Consider the following 18,976-nt stretch of genomic DNA (forward strand, 5'->3'; position numbering starts at 1 on the left):
GGAGATCGAAGGCACTGACAAGAAGTGACTTCCACCAGGAAACCTGTTTAAACTTTATATGCATGTACATGTTGTGTATGTATATATGTACTTATATGTGTGCATACTACTTTTTGTATCTGTCACGGGACACATGTAACTATCTAATCGTTCATGGAACAATGTAATTCTCAGGCTCTTCGGATCTACACGATTCACTTGGATGACCGATTTTGATTTCAAAACGGTGAATTTCACCGAAAGGTGACAAGTTTGCAGGTATGTAAAGTGCTGCGATCAGTGTCAGTGTAGTTGTGTTGTCCAATACTTCAGCCTCTGTTGCTCTTTGCGTTGATATCTTAGCACGCGAAACAAAGATGTGAGCGTGGTTAACTCATCTCAAAGCACCACGGTGTAGCGTCAGAGTCGCTTCACTATATCCTGTCTGGACCAAGTGAGAGCTACTAATTATTAAACCTGCATTTAGACAGTTTGATGCGATCATTAACTCTTTACATCATAAGTCTCAGGCTCAGTGTACACGTTACTGTGTATATGCAACTTAAGATAGAACCAAGCCTAAATGAAAGATTTCAGTCCAGCCTGACACACCTGTACACTTACCGGGTGAATATCCTCGAGGAATAAAGCCGTTTCACCTCCAGCAATCCATATCACAAAATACAAATGAATGTCGTAAACAAAAGCTCATGAAGAAAGAGTTCATCCTCAGAGGACCATGAATGCATCATCGGCTAAAATAGGGTTGGAGCCGTTTGGCTGGTAGAGGTACAAAAGTATATGAACATTGTGGCTTAACATTAGTGTTGTATTATGTAGCATTTAATTTATCTTAAGCGGCATTGAAACCATTTTGTCATGTACGATGATGTTCAACAACTATGCATGTGCACCTGTGTGAACTGGGTTATGATGACTTGTCTCAGTTTGGGGTTTTTTTCATGCTGTGATCTAAAACACAATCTTTCTTATTTTAAATATTGTGTCAGTTTAATGTTGTATTGTCTGAAACCTTGTGTAATGTGCTACTGCTGCTGGACACTATTTTTACAAGTTAAATAAATTTAAAATACAAATTTAAAAAAAACTATCAAACGTATTAATGACCTCATAAAGTTGATACCATGTTCAAAGAGGATGCTGCATTCTGACTTACTGGTATTGAAAAATGATGCCTGATGAAATAATAAATAATATTTTGGTTGATTTAACATCTAATCTATGGAGCATAATTTCACGGTAAAAAAAAGGGGGGGAAAGCACTGGTTGTTTTAAATAAACACAGGAATACGGTTCTCATTATTTAAAAAAATTTATTTGTATGTACTTACATACTGGTGTCAAAAGAGTATGCACCAAAAATGTCACATTAACTCACAAATACAAAGAAAAAGCATTTTCTTTTTCTCCAATTACAAGTATTGAAAAAACTTTGTACAGAAAAAAAAAAGGGCATGGTGACAAGATGGTACACTAGAAACAACCGTACAGTCACACGTTGTGGTTTAATGTCGATGAAGCTCCTGCAAATAAAGACAATTATTCTGAACAGCTACTGTCTTCACACTCTGAACTTCAGATTGCATTTCCACTCAAAAGTTGTCCTACGGTTTCAGCGTCGGGGCGTGTGCTCACAAAAAATGTTTTGCGACAAAGAAATTAAATGCCAATAACTGAAGCGTCAAAAAAAAAGGGGGAAAAAAATAACATTAGACTGGAAATACCCTTTCCTAAAGATGATCTTAAAAAAGAGCGTACAATAGAAAACAGGGAGAGACGAGACCGGTGCAGTCCTGGTCAGCCCAGGGCTTCAATGAAAAGCGAGACGTGAAAGGAAACGAAGCTCGATGTCACTTCCTGTTTCCCCGCCATCAGATCCTACAGATGACAAGTACACACGCGCACAAAACCCTGGCCGTTACTTTGGAAATGTACATTCTGAGAGACACGAAGCAGGAATGGGGGGGGAAAAGGCTAAAGATGGTGACGTCTTGTTGGTGACCAGCGAGACTGAACTAGGCATCCCCACTTGTGAATGGGGCCAATTGGGGGGAAACGCATATAAAATGGCACACAAGAGCAACAGGATGATGACCGTTGGTCCCTGTTGCTCACTGAACCAGGGAAGCAACACATTCAACGTCACACTGGACCAACAGGCGCACTCCTGCTGCATCTTTAGAGTTGGGCTCCAAAAGACAATAATATTCTCTCATTCAATCCCTTTTTCTAGTTACCTCTATGCAATGCAAATGTCTCTGCAGCCATTTGGGGTCCCTAATTTGAGGATATGATATTACAAAAAAAAAAAAGGAATTGTATGGCACTTTGAGATACAATGAATGCCGTGTAATGTGACCACAACACACAGAGGGCGTTGTGCGGTTACATGTCGCAAAACTGCAATGGAGACGCACCGAATCGGAGGCCGGACGCCACCTTCAAATTTCTACGAAAACAAAGTGGGGAAACTGCCGTGTGTGGGAAAAGATCTCAATAACGGAGAGCAGCGACCGTGTGGTAGACCGCGTTGTTCTGCAGCGTCGTTTGATTTAGTTACAAATGCGTGGGAATTTATGTGCTGTTCAACACGTCTTCCGAGTCGGTTTCGTTAAATTTAGGAAGGAAACTTGTGTCCAGCTTCTTTCCAGCTCCGTGCGAAAGCCCAGAAACCGGAGGGGGAGTTAAAGTGAGAGTCGGCTGAAAACGGAGGACAAATAACTAAACTGATCTTAGTTCAGCCGATCGAACCTATCGCGATCGCAATAGATGCTTCAGGGTGAATTCCTGTGTGTGAGGCTAGGATTAAACAGAATGCTCTCTGGGTAGTCCAGGACCAGCTGCTCCCTCTGGGACAGTTTCTCTTTGCCGCTAGTCGCTTTTGGCCTTCTTGCTGTTGTTTTCGTTCTTCTCTGGCTCGGCGGCTCCCTCCGCCTCGTCCTGGTGCTTCCTCTTCTTCTTGTCGTCGGGTTGACCAGGAGATGGGTGCGGCCGGAGGGTGATGATGATGCAGGTCATGTTGTCACATCCTGTCCCGTCTCCAGATGTGTCGGGGGCCAAACAGTGGTCCAACAGCTGGGAGGACATATCAGGTTTCAGCTTAAAGACGCGTGTGTTTAGGAGTCAACTAAAGCTACAAGCTAGACCGCATAATGACTCACAGCCAGACAAATAAAAAGCTCAAATACATAACGTCTTTTGAACAAATGTCCCGTCATCCTCCCTCTTATTGCTAATGTGGGCTCTCTCTCTCTGGCAGAGTGAGGGGGGTCTGGTGGCGTTATGCGTGGAAAGCATTCAGTGTGTATTGGGAGCCCTCTTACCTCTTCCACAATAGATGAGAGGAGTCGGACATGGCCGCTCTCGTCGGGTTTGATCCTCTCGCTGACGAAGTCCACAACCTCCTGACTGCTCAACACATTCCTGCGCACAACACACACGGTCACAGGGCTCACCAACAACTCCACGACAGATAACAGAACACCTCACATGGTAACTGGCATGTGGAAATCTTTCATACCCAAGACTACGCTTTGTTATGAATCATGAATGATCAACTTCAAGGAGAAACTGCCCACGAGCACCAAAACTCACCAGATGCCGTCGCAGGCGATGACCATGAAGTCGTGGTCCCCGCTGAGGGTCAGAACTTTGACGTCGGGCATTGAAGAAATCATCTGCTCCTCTGGGGACAGAGCCTTGTTCCTCTTGTAGAAGTGATCGCCTGAGAGTCAGAGACACCGTTAGAAACACATTCCGCTGAGAGGAGGCCGACATCTCAGAGCACAAACATTTTAGATCCCAATTTGAACCAAAGAATGTATACATTATTGACCTCGATCTTTTGGGAGGTTTATTATTCATGCTTACTAGACTAATCCAAAGGTCACAAAGAATGGCATACCGATAGCTCTGGAGAGGTTAAGTCCCCCGTTGACCCGTCCATCCATGGTCACTTTCCCTCCAGCATGTTTGATGCGAGCGAGTTCCACCTCGTCCTCTGGCTTGTGGTCGTACGACATGTCGACAGCTTTGCCTACAGAAAGAAACACGGCTCGGACGTTTAATACAACATTATGCGGGGGGGAATTAAGTTTACTTTAATAGACATTTTAAACATTTATTTGCATCACTTCTAGTGAGGTAAATAGGCGGCAAGTATGTTGGACCTACCGCACTCGGACACCACGCAGCGAGAGTCTCCAGCGTTGGCCACGATCAGCTGTTTTCCTCGGATCAGAGCCACGACAGCTGTGGTGCCGCTGTCTGAGCCGGGCTGGGAATACATGAACATGGGCGATGTGACGCACCGTTAAAACCTACATGATGTTTTACGACAGCATTGAAAAGAACAACTCCAGCCACAAAAAAATACCTGAACAATCGTTTCATGTTTTTTTTTATCCCATGACGGAAATGAACGACCTAAAAGCTTTCAGACATTTCTCTGCAGGCGATCGAAGCTTCTTCCATTTACAGAAAGTCATCACAAATCGCGAAACTTGGCTTCTGCTGCGATGAGGCGATCCAACACCTGTTTATTTACGTCACAGCTGGAAATTCCAATCACTGCTACATGGCCAGCTCTCTAAAAGTACATTTCTTTGGGCATCCTGTGGAAGGTGCTGCGTAAAATGGTTTCAAGATTACCAATTCTACCAATGGACATCTGCGCCTGACGACTCTTTGCCATGTGTTAAGTAGGGCTGTCAATCGATTTAAAAAAAGTAACTAATTAATCGCACATTTAGAAATTCATTAATCGCGATTAAAAGTTTTTTTTTCTTCTAAAGACTAAATCTTCTAAATGAACGACTAATCCCTTCAGTCAGCGTGTATTTTAGACACTTGTTTAATTGTATTCTTTTTTTAAGACAAAACTTCACACAGAGCTGTGTTTTCAAAGAGGCTTCTACCTATAAAGTGCCAGCGAGGTATTTAATATCGTGGATGATAAATTGTTTCTTCAGTGAAACATCCAGATTAGTAAGAAAAGGTTTATTTGAGACCCCATTGGTCCTGTCATCTTTAACACCGAACAGCAGCAGAACAAGTGAACTTGGTAAAATATGTCATGTTAACCCTCTGGAGTCTGGGCTCATTTTCTCGATTTTTCAAAACAATGTAAATTCACCTTTTAAAGGCTTTTGCATGTGACACATCCCAGTGTTCCCCCCACTATTCTATCAGGGTGAGGCCCCGCCCCCCTGTCACGTTCTCTATAGCGCCAGATTACATCAGAAGTAATGTACGGTTCTTTCCTTAAAGACGTCTTTGTTCTTGTATTAAACTAAACGTCTGTTGTTGGTCGTCTCTACAGCAGCATGCCATTCTGTCTCGACGTGTCGGTCACTCTTCTCGGCTCTCCGTCTCGCGCGCCGCAGAGCTCCATGCCGGCGTGTGTGCGCGCGCATCGGGCTGAGCAAAAAAAATAAATCACCTGCACCTTCCGCCCCACGACACCGACACGTCGCCCGATGGTTCTCTGTGAATATCGAGGAGCAGACGGGAGGAAGGAGGCGGACTGCCGCGGTTTGACACTCAGAGGAGTGCAACAACTTCAACGCAGTAAACAAAGTTGCGGTAATTGCGGTAAAATTAATCGTATAGATTAACGCGTTAACGCTGACAGCACTAGTTATAAGACAATGTCAAAGCTTTGGAACATGTGGAAAGATGTCCTATATTTTAGTGATCAATGTCAACTTATTCGAGTCAAAACTAGGAAAAAGACAGTTTTGATAAGATGAAATGTCATTTATCTGTTCATTAACTCCATAAACACAGCATTGTTGTTCCCACTGGTAACTTGACCAGGTCACTCAATGATTACATTTATATTAGTAAAATCTATTGTTGTCCATGGAAAATATGTTATCCATATTTTACTGTATTGTGCTCTAAACAAACATCGGTGAACATAAGTCTGATGAGTATCACCTTCTACCCCAAACCTAATTTTAAAAAAGGTAAATTAATGTGTAAGCCAACATAAATTTAAAAAATCATTTATCATTTTCACTGCAATACATCTTTTAACACAACAGCTAAAAAAGTAATCAAGAAGTAAAGTCAGCACAATTCGTTTCAATCTCCTTTGTACCCACCTCCTCCTTGCCATCCATTCCAGGTAGGCACATCTCCTCTTCCTCCTCATCTTCAGAGTCTTCCTCGCCCTCTGAATTCTCTTCTTCCATCTCACTGCTGTCCCCCTCTTCCTTTTCACTGCCCTCCTAATACAAAGAAAAAAGGCGAGAATTACAATTTCAATCCTTTCAAGTCATGAGAGCTTCCACAACATAATAGGTCAGTTTATTCTGGTTTTCTGCTCTCACCTCTTCATCACTGCCCTCCTCTTCTCCCTCCCCAGACTCCTCACTGTCATCAAAAAATCTGGACTTGGAATCTCCTGCCTCCTTAGTGGCCAAAGAGGAGCAGGAGGGACCTGCGTCTCCTTCCGTCTTGCCAGCCTTTTCTTCTCCATTGGCGCTTCCTGAACCTCCACAGTCAGCGGCTGTAGAGAGGATGGTGGGTAAGTGCTCAGATAACAATAGTGGGCATACAAGCCAAAACTTTTTTTAAACACGACAGTAAATTCCTAAAATATATTTTCATTATTTGAGCAGGCAGATATTTTAAGACTCCTTAATCTCAGTTCCGTACCTGGACCACTGGCGTCCTCGCCTGTTCTCCGACAGACTCGCAGCTTCGACCCGCACTCCGCTCCTTGGCCTTTTTCCCCCTTCCTGTTGCTCTCCTCTACCTCTCCATTTATCCCCTCCTCCTGTCCTTTCCCACCTTCCTCTTTGTCTTCCAAGACCTCGGGCTTCGAAGAGGCCGCTTTCTTAGCAGCCGCACTAAGAACAAAAACACAAAGGAGATTAAAAAAAGAGAACCCACCACATGAGTCCTAACCTTTAATGACTGTCTTTTTTAAACACAAGAAATTTGGACTCGGGATTACTGAAGAAATAGGTTGCTGGATTCCAGTCGTTTGAATTATTCTTTTATATTCAAAAATACAGATTACATACAAATGTATCCAAAGATAAAAACAACAATTTAGCCATGTGACATTACCACTACTTTCTTTATGTGATGTGATGCATGTTTTACGTTCAAAAGAGGCAAGACATAATACAGCAAAGTAATCAGTTAAACAGCCAGAAAGACACAACAGTTACAAACATCTGTGATACTGTAACGGTTGACTTGTTTCAGGTCACCGTGGCATCCTATTTGAAAGGGAACCTTAGCAGGAAGGTTTCACTGGCTATGCGAGGCTCAAACTCCACTTCTTCGTCGACACATTGTGTCCTTTTTATGAAAATTTCAAAATTTATAGTGTGTTTGAGTACCTGATGGCAGCTGCATGTTTGACAGCATTGAGGTTCTGGCCATAGCGTACCAGCAGCTCCTCTATGGTCATTGTGGCTTCTTCATGGAGTAAAGCTGCCTCCTCTGTGTCCACTGAAAGGAAGGTAGAAACATGGAAAAATTTAGATGAGGTCATTATAATTAGAATGTTACATTCCCGTCATAAAACTACCTGCAGCGTACGTGCATACACCTCAGGATGTTTTGTGTTCTTGAAAGTCATGAGTAGTTCATTACCTTCTGCTGAATGACAATGCTCTCATTCCTTAGTACTATTCAACATTAATCTGCTTTGTTATATGTTCCTTACAACACATCGACAACAAACTTGCCTACGTACATCTCATTGTTAGGTGTGTACTCACAATCATCCTCCTCGGACACCTTTGCAGCGGGCGGCGCCTCAGTGGGACGCCCAGCGATCTGGACGAGCTCCTTAATAACATCCTCTGTGGTCATTCTGCGGTCGATGTCCAAGAAGGCTTCCTCCAGAGCCTGGAAACATTATGCATTAAGGAAGGTGTGTCAAAGTTTGAGAGTATCGGTGAATGGGAAACATGTTGCGTTCATTGTTTCAACTGTGTCAGTACTCTGAAACAGTGAACACACTCTCATAAAACATTGCCTCTTACACCACATTAATTGTAACTATGCCACAGTCGAGCAGCAACGCCTCTGGTTGTGAAGACGTCTGCCTTGTCAAACTTGTTTAAGACAGGTCATGCCATTGAGCCTCACCTTTTGAAGTTTGCCATCTTTGTAGGTCTTCTGCTCCTTGATGATGCCAGGAAGGTACTTTGAACAGTATAGAGCCACCTCCTCACCTGAATGGTACAGCAGGTTGAATACATTCTCAGGATAGGTTGCTATACAAAGTTCTCAGGTGTGCATAACAAGAAAAAAGGGTAAAATGATCAAAAACACATCATAGAAATGTGTGCTGTGATCAAAAAGGGAAGAGAACATTTGGATCTCTGACTGCCGTTTGTGATGCAAACATATATTTGTTTTTATTTGTGCGCAGTGTGCATTGTCCACATTAGGGTACGGTCAAGACTGGGCTGACACAAAATAATGTTACGTAGGTGTATATATGCTTGACATGCCACAATTTATCCTGCACAATTATATAAATGGAACACAGTGTGTATGTGCTTTACCTCCATGTCCATCATACACAGAAAACATGGCCGTCTCCTCCGCATCAAACTCTGGGATACAATTGTGGGCATCCTGTGGCACAACAAACAGAATAATGCACATTAAAATACAGGCAGCATGCCCTTGAGCGAGACACTTGACCCTCAATTGCTCCCTGTAGCTGTGTCTACGGTGTATGAATGTAACATGATTGTAGGTTGCTTTAGATAAAAGAGTGAGCTAAATTAAATATAATTTAATGACAGTTTACAAATTGTTACAAATCAAGGCAATCGGAAATCTCTCTTCTAATGAAAAAAGCATCCAGTACATAAGGAAAGACCTATATAAATTATCTTTACTCATTTAGTATATCATTAAAATGCTTATTGTTGCTCATCAAACAACATTTGATCATTACACAGATCCATACATGCGTCTTGCTACCAGTTGATGTCTGGCTGGTGTATTACTGCGAATCAACTGGTTCTCATCATAAGTGACACAATAGAATGAAGCAATGGCACTGCATTTCCAAATGTAATTTACGTATTTTTCTTATGAGAAAAAGAAAGAAAGCGTGAAACAGCAGGCATCAATGACATGCTCTCCTGTTGTGGGGGAGTGATTACAAAGCAACTCAGCATTAAAAAAAACTGGATTTAATCCACCACAACAGATGATGCTCAGTGAAAAGATAGTTACGGTGTGACGAACTCTGTTGTGCAAAGAACCCTCTCCAGAGGCCTCAACCCCCCCCTGATCCCGCCATTTACAGCTCAAATGAAATGCTGTGTTCGTTGCGTTCAAGAAGCGGCAACGTCGTCGTCTCTGATCCGTTCAATGATTTTCCGCCTCACCTCCATGGAGACGCGCCAGCCCTGCATGGCAGAGAAGCCGTAGCTCATGTTGCCGTTGCCGCCATCGGAAGAGGTCTTGGTCGTGTTAGGTTGCGACAGATAAGCCCCCATGGTCGTCGGTTACTATGGCTTCACACCTGGAAAGAGGATGACGTGGGGGCAACCGTCAAAGTGTAGCTCACCCGACAGAGACGCGACCCTTTTTTAAATTTGTCCCACTTCAAAACCGCCCGCTAGCTAGCTAACGTTAGCAACACCACAACAAAAAGTAGACGCACTAGCTAGCTAACATCATGCTAACACAGCTAAACTTCAAGCCCTAACCTCTGCCCCCCACCCCCTACACACACACACTCACGCGCGCGCGCGTAAACGGCTGCGCAGATGTAGAAAGATCCAAAACATTTCCAATGTTCAACGTACCTCTTCCGACAGACCAGGATGTGTTTTATAACCGGTTTTTTTTCGAGAAGGGAGCTTCACATAGAAGAGAGTGCACGTGTGAAAGCAGAAGCCGCTATCAACACGGAGGCAGCGAGGAGAAGCAGGAGCTGCGGAGGAAGTGAGCGCACGCGCACGTCCCTTTCGTTGGAACTAAGGGGCGTGCCCCGGGCGGACATCGCGCGTCATGATGTCTTTTTGTTGGTGGTATTATCGATTTTTTTTTTTTTTTTTTGCAATTTACAACTATTTCAACATCATACAGGCAAAAAATACAAAACATCCTCAAAGCAGGCAAGTAATATAATTTAATAAGAGTCATTTTCGTGTGCAGAGTTGTGGCTGGTACGCTGCGTTAGCATTAGCATTCAAAGTGGTTCCTCTTCCTGCCAATAGATGGCAGTATACGTGTATTTAAACCATAGAATTAGTTATATTTTCCTGTCTTTCTTTTTTTTTCTTTAAAAAAAAAAAACAGTTTTCTTTTCTTTTTAGCACATATAGAACATATATACAGAAATGAAAAAGAAGAAAAAAATAACAACAGCAAAAGAAAATACAAAATAATTAAAACAAGGGGTTCTGGTTTGACCGGTCCTCTCAAAAGCATGATAAATCCTGAACAACATTCAAGTGTTCTTATCTTGTGTTCTCGTTGACGTGTAAACATTGTCCATTTCTCCTACTTCTCACGACATTGCTCCTCTTGAGCTTTTATTCTGTGAGTTAACACTTCCATATCATATCAGTCACGATTGTCAACCATCCATCTTGTGATGGTGGTTCTATTGTTTGCCATCTCTTCGTAATGGACTTTTTACGAGCTGCTAGCAGAATATTTAGCAGGTACCTGTCTTCTCATAACACAGTATCTGCTGTCATATTACCAAAGTAGAGAAGCATAAAATACTTAGGTGTGTCATAGCCCAGAATGTTGACAATAAATATATGGCCATTTCCCCCAAACTGTACATTTTCTGGGTAGAGACAACATGTATGACAATGGTCTACATTCCCTGCCCCACATTTCCTCTAACATGGTTGTTGAATTTACATACATTTGCTTGTAATTTGGGGAGTAATACAGAATCTAATTATATTTTTCCAACAATGTTCTCTCCAAGTTCGCGCAGATGTTGAGGATTATAAAAAAAACATATAAGTGTAAGTAAATAAACTGATTCTATATTAACTTAAAATCTGAACCAGTGAATCAGTATAAATTGTATATAAAGTAACAGGCTTGCGGAACGAAACACCACATAGACAGTGTTTCCTTACGGACCCTTTTCTGAACTGTACTCGCATTTCATGTGTTGTGTAGTGAGAGTTTCTTTTTTTTTAAACACGTTTATTTTGTTAAATTATCCATCTTGATATATTCCTGTGACATACGCAGAAGCTCCCGCGGTATGTCCGGTGATCCCAGCCGGTCCTCGGTGGAGGTAGATCTGGGTTTCCTGGAGGAGGCGGAGCCGTGGCGGCTTCTCTCCCCGCAGTTCCCCAGTAAAGTCGGCGGGAAACCGGCGTGGCTCAGCCAGACGGGCCTGCCCCCAGTGCCGGCGCTGGAGTGCGAGATATGCCGCCTGCCTCTGGCCTTCCTGCTGCAGGTTCGTGTCCAGTGATAATGTCCCCCTGATGGTGGAACATATTATAATTATATATATATATATATATATATTATATTCTTATTAGAAGGGTTTGTGGGCACTGACTTAGTCAGAGCAGAGGACCCCCACCCCGTTGTCACCTTTTTCACCCCTCATGAGTTTGCAGGTATGACTTTATAATATAAGTTTAAATGTCTTGTTTTTTTCTACTCTTACGTTGACTTTCTTCACAGCTGAACCTCATCCAAAAATAATAACTATATATATATATATGTGTGTGTGTGTGTGTGTGTGTGTCTATATGTTGACTTTCTTCTCAGCTGAACCTCATCCAAAAAGTATCATCTGCTGAGTCTGATTTGTCTTCTCTATTAGTTATACAATCAAGAATTGAGGCATCATATTTTAACCCCAGATAGAAAACACAGTATCACACACAGAGTAGAAGTGTACAAATGTATTTCAACATTTCTCAGGGAATTTAAAAACACTTGGGAGTAGAAAAATCTTCAATATAATATCAGGCATATTTACTCTTAAATGACAATTGTACTTGCCTTAATCTTGCATTAGTTAACTTCTCTGTACCCGTCTTAACCCCCTTGTTATGCAACTAGATTAAGTACTCAAGTACCCTCTCCTCCATCTTTCGTGCAGGTTTACGCACCAATTTCTGGTCAGGACAGAAGTTTCCACAGAACGCTCTTTTTGTTCTGCTGTAAAACTCGTGAGTGCTACACGTGTAACGACAGCCGCTGTTTGAAAGGTAACCCGTCACCTTTGTTTCTTTAATGTTTGTTGCAGGACTCTTTTAGTCTTCTTGCTCTACTTCCTATTATTCTCCACCCTTCCCCAAGTCTCCTGTCCACATTTCTTGACACTATTAACTCTTCTAACTTTTTTTTTAAAAAGCGTAAATATAATGTTGTCAAGTTTTCTGACCGCTTGTCTTCTCTCCTTCTTTCCTTTTTAGTTTTCAGTTGCCAGCTGCCGAGGAGGAATGAGTTCTACCCCTACGATCCTCCAGGTTGGTGTGTTTTGCAGGATGTCAGTAAAAGTATAATTCTTGGTCACTATAAATAAGATTTGAGTGAAGAGGTTTAATTTATCAATACTTATACTATATGTTTTTATGAGCTGATATACAAGTACAGTATGGTCAGTATGATGTAATGTGCTCATGCAAACTTTTTAAAAATGATTTGCAAGGGGATTCTTTTCGATTTTTTAAAAGCATTTCAAATCGGATTTGTTATGATTCATTAATCTTTCTTTTCCTCCAGAGGATGAACCCTCCAGCGATGGTGAACCGGACCAGAGTGTGTTGTCCGTCTCTGGAATTAAACTGTGCTGGGTGTGCGGTTGTCCCGGCAACAAAGCCTGCTCCCGCTGCCACGCTGTAACCTACTGTGGGAAACACCACCAGACCCTCCACTGGAAACACACACACAAGACGGAGTGTGGCGCTCAGGGTGAGTGTCTTACGTGTGTGTGTGTAAAATACCTGTGTGTTTCTGAGCTGTGAGCAGTGGGATTTGACGTTTCCCCCCGACGTCATCTTCTTTCCAGGTGTGAAAGCTTATTCCTGCTTGAGTTTAGAGTCGCAGAGTTTCGTTCAATTCCTGACTTAATGTTTCCGATGTGTCTTTTTTATCTGTCTATATATAGAAGCGTCCACTGTCACGACTTCAACCTTCCTCTTCCCCGAGTCTGAGCTGATCACTGAACCTGAGGAGGAGGAGGAGAAGGAGGAGGAGGAGGAGAAGGAAGACCCACAGGAGGCCGAAGAAGAGAACGGGAGTGAAGAGTGTCCCTCCTTCGCCGACAGTGAGGCTTCAATTATTACTTCCAACTATAACAACATTGGTCACATGACGTAGTTCACCAATCTCTCGTGTCTCTTCTGACTTGACTTGTTCGCCGTTCAGCCATGGCAGAGACGGACCTGGAGGCGATGGCTACGCACGAGACTGAAGACAACGAAGTGTTCCAGCGGTTTAAAAAGCGGATCGCACCAGAACCGCACCAGGTTAACTAAAGACGTCAACGTAGACAATCGAGTCGATCTTACACAGTTTCCTCACCGTGTTTTGTTTGTGTTCAGGTGGTGCGTTACAGTCGAGGGGGCTCCCCCTTGTGGGTCTCTTTTCAGCACATCCCTTGCGATCAGGATATCCCAGCATGCACCTGTGGCGCCGAGAGGACTTTTGAGTTTCAGGTAGTCCTTTCTTCTCCCTCGATCTTCTTTTTCCCGGGGTTTCCTTCTTACTCACTCGTGTTAAATGCCAACGTGTTATTAATCTGTGCCAAGTATATAAAGTTGTGTGTGCAGGTTTGTATTTTATTCTTAGGAGTGACAACAAGGACCTAGTTCTGTCTTTTAGCTGAAGAAAGTGTTTAGTAATGTCCAACATGACAATAGAAATGGTTGATTTAGTCAAAGCTCACTGGCCACAGGTTTATTATCACAGTTCATTGTGAACAAGAAGAACGACCTCGAAGTGTGCTGCCCAAAGATGTTTGTGATTATTATTCATGCGGTGGTTCAATAACTTAAAATATGTCGGATTGTGTGTTTCATACACACGTGATAACCGTGTGTGTGTGTGTCTTTAGGTGATGCCGCAGCTGTTAAACAGTCTGTGTGTGGACTCGACTGCAGCCAGTATCGACTGGGGGACACTGGCTGTCTATACGTGCTCTGCCAGCTGTAACCATGGCGACCAGTACCGCCCCGAGTTCATCTGGAAACAGGACTTCGGCTCTGATCGCATGCAGATGAAACCCACATGAGATCTTCCTGCTGCTGGACAGAGTTCAGGATGCACGTGGCAGCTCAGCGTGACGTCGCTCCCCATTTAGTGGAACGGACATCTGCTGTAGTTAGTAGTTAGCTGCTCGTCTAACTGATGACACACGGATCACATTAAAATCAGTGTGTCGTTAAGCTGGCCGAGAGAGGAATCTTTCTAAGACTGGGAAGGACAATAAAGGTGTTTTTGGAGTGCAAAAAAATCACTATGTATTTTCATCTTTCTATTAGAAGTTTAGACAGGAATTATAGTTCTGGTTCCTCAACACTTTCAAATATTTCCTATTGTACGATGAACAAGGATTCTGGTGGTCTGTCTGACCTGTGTGGTTTGTGAGTAACTTATGTGCTACATCAGTGGTTCTCAACCTTTTTTCAGTGATGTACCCTTTGTGAAATACTTTTTTCAGCCAAGTACCCCCTAACCAGCGCAAATAATCTTTGGTAAAAAAAAAGTAGTAATACACAGCACTGTGCCATCAGTGTCGGATTTATTAAACTGTCAACAATGAACATTGCATTAAACTGAATGCTTTAGCATTTACATTTTAATGAGAAACGTGTGCTTGTGCTTCACTGAGGATCTTTGTCAGTCTTGGTGGCAGGGAGGCCACTGCTGTGATGAAGCTCTTCTCCAGGCACAGTCTGTTTCTTTGCTTTGTTTTGATCACAGTCATTGCAGAGAAGGAGGCCTCACATAAATATGTGGAGGCAAAGGGCAGTAGCTGCTCCAAAGCTTTCTGTCCCAGGTCAGGGTGCTCCTGCTTCACACACACCCAAAACTGTGTGAGTGTGGATGTGGCAAAGTTCATCTGGAGGCCACGGTCAGATGACACTTCCAAGAGTTTTTCCTGATAAGTGACAGGTAGCTTGCTTCTGTTTGCTTCAGACAAGAGAAATGGGTTTCTCACCCAATCCAGCTGTACAGATTTATCCTCCATGTCAGGAAAGTAGGAATGAAAATCTTTAATCACGTTGGTCAAATGTCCCACTATGACTGACTTGACTGCAGCTCTGTCCACATCCTCATGAGAGAGAAAAGCACCCACCTGGGGAAAGCAGGTGAAATCTCCCTCTGCAGAGGACCTTCTCCACAGCTCTGCTTTCTTCAGGAAGCCACCCAACTTGTCATACATGTTTAAAATGCTGGTCTCCTTGCCCTGCAGAGACACATTCAGTTCGTTCAGTTTGCTGAATATATCTGCCAGATAGCACAGCTTTGCAAGCCGGTCTGTGTCCTGGAACAACGTGGCATGGGGAGACCTGTGCTCGATCAGAAAGGTGTGTACTTCAGATCGTAATTCCAACAGCCGGTTGAGTATTCTCCCTCGAGAGAGCCAGCGTACTTCTGTGTGCAGCAGCAGTGTTGTGTGTTCAGCTCCCATATTTTCACAGAGGCGGCGAAACAGGCGTGCATTGCGTGGCCTTGACTTTATGAAGTTGATCACTTTGACGCTGTCGTTCAAAACCAGTGGCGGCTCCTGAAAAAATTCTCAGGGGGGGCAATTTTTTTGATAATGATTAACCCAAAACCACAGACCTTCAGACAGCTGTCTATGTGTAGCATCATCACAATGCCATCAAGTCATGTGACTCCAGTCAGTGTGACGGCTGTGACTGAACTCTGCCTGTGAGCTTGTAGTTAGTTCATAAGCACAGACAGTCTGAGGCCGTCTGTTAGCTGCTGTCAGTAATCCAGCTCCTGGTCTTTGATTTGGTGATTTTTTTCAACAAGATTTAAATAATTATAATAATAATAAATATCAGATCCCCATTTGTGACTCCTGCATCTGAGCTTTTTCAAATAATAGAATAAATGCAATTGTAATTACTTTCAAGTAAACCAGATTGCTCCACCAGACAATAAAAAGCTCAATGTTGAGCTTTTGTTTTGAAGGGCAACACCAGAAAAGCCGAACTCACGGAGGTAAAACCTGGCAAGTCGCCAATAATCTCGGCTGTGGCGCATGCGCAGGCGCAACTTGTTAATGCCGTAACGTAAACATTTACACTAAGGTACAGGCATCTCAACATTTATTTATTGATGACTTAGTTTTATGTCTTTGTACTTTGACCTTGTGTAACATGTGAAGTTATCAATAAAGGTATTTCTGCATTTCCTGCGCCTCACCTGTCGTCCTACGTTCCTCTTTCAGGAGCACAGCTGACAACACGGCTGTCAGAGAACCCGTTTACAGGCGTTCATTAAAATCAGGCGGAGATCTTTTCTGACGTCGATCGTCAGGAAGAAAACGTTTCAGAAGACACTTTAGAAAATGTTCGAGAATGAGGAACAATGTGTTTCTGATTTTATTTTCATTTTATTTTGGAGAGTGACAGCGAACGTCTCCGAGATCTACCGGTCGATCGCGATCGACGTGTTGGCGACCGCTGCTCTAGGAGGTCCGACTTATATTGTTGCCAATGTGTCTTCATTGTTACGCCGACCGAAAGGAGTCTCTTTCAAAGAAAGAATTGAATCGCTGCTGTTGCACTGAGCACTGGCCATCTCGACTGAATACGCCTCTGTCGAAGCTGTATGACGTACTGAGACGCTTTTACGTCGATTACTGATGACAAGACCTGGAGGGGCGACTCCTCCCGGAAGCCATAGAGAATGCATTGAGAGCTCTGTTTTGTGAAAAAAATGGGTTTAACATTGGAGTCAATGGGAGAGGTCTGGGGCGATTTTCATTTCGCCCAAAGTCGCCCCAGAAGGGGCGGGGCCATTTGAAGCACGACTTTAGGCTGACTGAATGACTGTTACCTGATTGGACAATGACACACAGAGGCAGAGCAGACGTCTAGTGGTAGAATGCGACTTTTTTCTTTTCTTTTTTCTTTTCCCCCGAGGCAGTGCGTCGCCCCAATCGCCCTTATGGACAAGCCGCCACTGTTCAAAACGTCATGTAACACAGGGCTCATTTTCTTGCACGCCAACGCTTCCCTGTGTATGACACAGTGAGTCCACTTCATGTCGGGGTTTTCTTTTTTAATGCACGCTATGAGTCCTCTCGCGCTGCCCGTCATTGAGGCCGCTGCGTCCGTGCAGATGCTGCGGGGGGTGGGGGGTGCTAGTGAGAGTGTGCTCGGCAGAGCGATGCGACCCGAGAAGTGTTAACGGGGGGTGCTGAGCGATTAAATATATCTCTTGTTCTATTTTGTGGTGCCCCCTCAGGACTTGGTGCCCTACGCGCAGCGCGTAGTGCACGTTATGGGAGCGGCGGCGCTGCGTGGACGTAAATCCCATTAAAACATAGTCGTCTGAAAACTGACGGGATTTTGCCGGCTCTGGTTTGGCCTTCTTTGGCACTTGTCCCTCCGTGTTTTCAGCAGCATTGCTGCTACGCTTCAACCACGACTTCATTATTTGAGTTTAAAGCCGGCAGTGATAGACGGGTCATGACCGTTAGCGTGTGCCACGTTGGGTCAAACCATCCTGATATGGGGGAGACTCTGGGTTTTTAGGATAATTAAATTAAATTGCCTACTTAATATACAATTCAGTTTATGAACTTACACTTGTGTTTTATTGAATATTTATTAAATAACTTTTAAAAGGATTTTTGAATGGATGATAATTTTAAATAGATTTTAAAAAATCTCACGTACCCCCTGGAGTGCCTTCACGTACCCCCAGGGGTACGCGGACCCCCATTTGAGAACCACTGGTATAGAGAACAGTCATTGGTCGACCGATCTCAGGGTTGCCAGATACACGATAATTATCCTCCAAATACAACCATTTTGAGCCTTTGGTACGATACGTCACCATTTCCAATCTGGCAACACTGAGCACCTTGCCGCTTCCACTAGTTCATTGTTGTTTGTGCTATAAACTCCTACCAGCGCCGCCGCTCCCATAACGCACTACGCGCTGTGCGTAGGGCACCAAGTCCTGAGGGGGCTCCACAAAATAGGCAACTAAAAAATCCTCATCGTTATAATAATTATAATGCAGATATTATTTCAGTCTAGAAATATTAGGCACCTTTTAGGCATATATATCACAAAACAGGCAGAACAAGAGAGATGTTTAATCGCAGCCACCCCCCCCACTGCTTCGCGCAGTCTCCAGCGTTCTGTCACAGTGTCTCTGCATAACTGCGTTTGACAATGTCCTGACAGATTTTATGACACTTTTGTTCATATGGCAGTACATTTAAAATAAGTGTCAAGTTCTAGAAATTGACAAACTGCACTGAAAGTGTTTTCTGGTGTCTCACTCTAACAGGGACAACACATGTTATGGCACTTTCATTCATATGGCAGAACATTTCAAATAGAAGTGCGCTATACACTACTTTTGAATTAATTATTGGATTTTGCGTGTACAAATGTGATTAATCGTGATTAATCAGGGAAATCATGCGATTAATCGCGATTAACATTTTTAATCGTTGCCCAGCCCTAGTTTTAACACATTGCTGAATGGTTGCAAGAAGAATATGACAAAAGGTAAGCAGTCAAATCTACATATAGAAATAAGGCATGTGACTTTTTTTTGCAATTATGTGTTGGGATTCATACTGCCGCTGCATTGATGCGTTGTATTTTACTGCTGCAGATGTTTTAAAGTGCTGCTACTTTACAAACTGCTGGGTACGAGTACCACATATCTCTAAAGTCAACTTTTCTTGAGCTTAGAATAACATGTTTCCAGATGCTGCATGTTCCAGCTGGGGGACGGCGACAGGTTCACAGAAACTAGGAAAAGAAGCAGGTGGAACAAGAGA

General features: G+C 43.3%; 2 protein-coding genes across 4 annotated transcripts; one reads left to right on the top strand and one right to left on the bottom strand.

Moving 5' to 3' along the window:
- Positions 1 to 1,293: 1,293 nt before the first annotated feature.
- On the bottom strand, positions 1,294 to 9,962 carry ppm1g (protein phosphatase, Mg2+/Mn2+ dependent, 1G). The gene is made up of 14 exons (XM_056412938.1): positions 9,801 to 9,962; positions 9,378 to 9,514; positions 8,538 to 8,610; positions 8,116 to 8,201; positions 7,743 to 7,872; positions 7,359 to 7,470; positions 6,664 to 6,857; positions 6,336 to 6,514; positions 6,108 to 6,233; positions 4,174 to 4,276; positions 3,905 to 4,036; positions 3,595 to 3,724; positions 3,324 to 3,423; positions 1,294 to 3,075 (listed from the first exon to the last, which is right to left on the bottom strand). Exons 2-14 carry the CDS (start codon positions 9,486 to 9,488, stop codon positions 2,872 to 2,874), a joined length of 1,680 nt encoding a protein of 559 aa, XP_056268913.1. The 5' UTR covers positions 9,489 to 9,514; positions 9,801 to 9,962; the 3' UTR covers positions 1,294 to 2,871.
- On the top strand, positions 7,834 to 14,803 carry pdcd2 (programmed cell death 2). 3 transcript variants are annotated; one of them, XM_056412941.1, is made up of 9 exons: positions 7,834 to 7,897; positions 11,218 to 11,428; positions 12,086 to 12,194; positions 12,402 to 12,455; positions 12,712 to 12,900; positions 13,097 to 13,255; positions 13,357 to 13,457; positions 13,533 to 13,646; positions 14,045 to 14,803. In XM_056412941.1, exons 2-9 carry the CDS (start codon positions 11,231 to 11,233, stop codon positions 14,219 to 14,221), a joined length of 1,101 nt encoding a protein of 366 aa, XP_056268916.1. In that variant the 5' UTR covers positions 7,834 to 7,897; positions 11,218 to 11,230; the 3' UTR covers positions 14,222 to 14,803. The 3 variants fall into 3 exon arrangements, with proteins under 3 accessions (XP_056268916.1, XP_056268915.1, XP_056268917.1); XM_056412940.1 differs by lacking the exon at positions 7,834 to 7,897 and having other exon boundaries at positions 10,314 to 11,428; XM_056412942.1 differs by lacking the exons at positions 7,834 to 7,897; positions 11,218 to 11,428 and adding an exon at positions 11,463 to 11,594.
- The last annotated feature ends 4,173 nt before the right edge of the window (positions 14,804 to 18,976 follow it).

This window comes from Pseudoliparis swirei, chromosome 4 (genome assembly GCF_029220125.1).
Source record: "Pseudoliparis swirei isolate HS2019 ecotype Mariana Trench chromosome 4, NWPU_hadal_v1, whole genome shotgun sequence".
Taxonomy (NCBI): domain Eukaryota; kingdom Metazoa; phylum Chordata; class Actinopteri; order Perciformes; family Liparidae; genus Pseudoliparis; species Pseudoliparis swirei.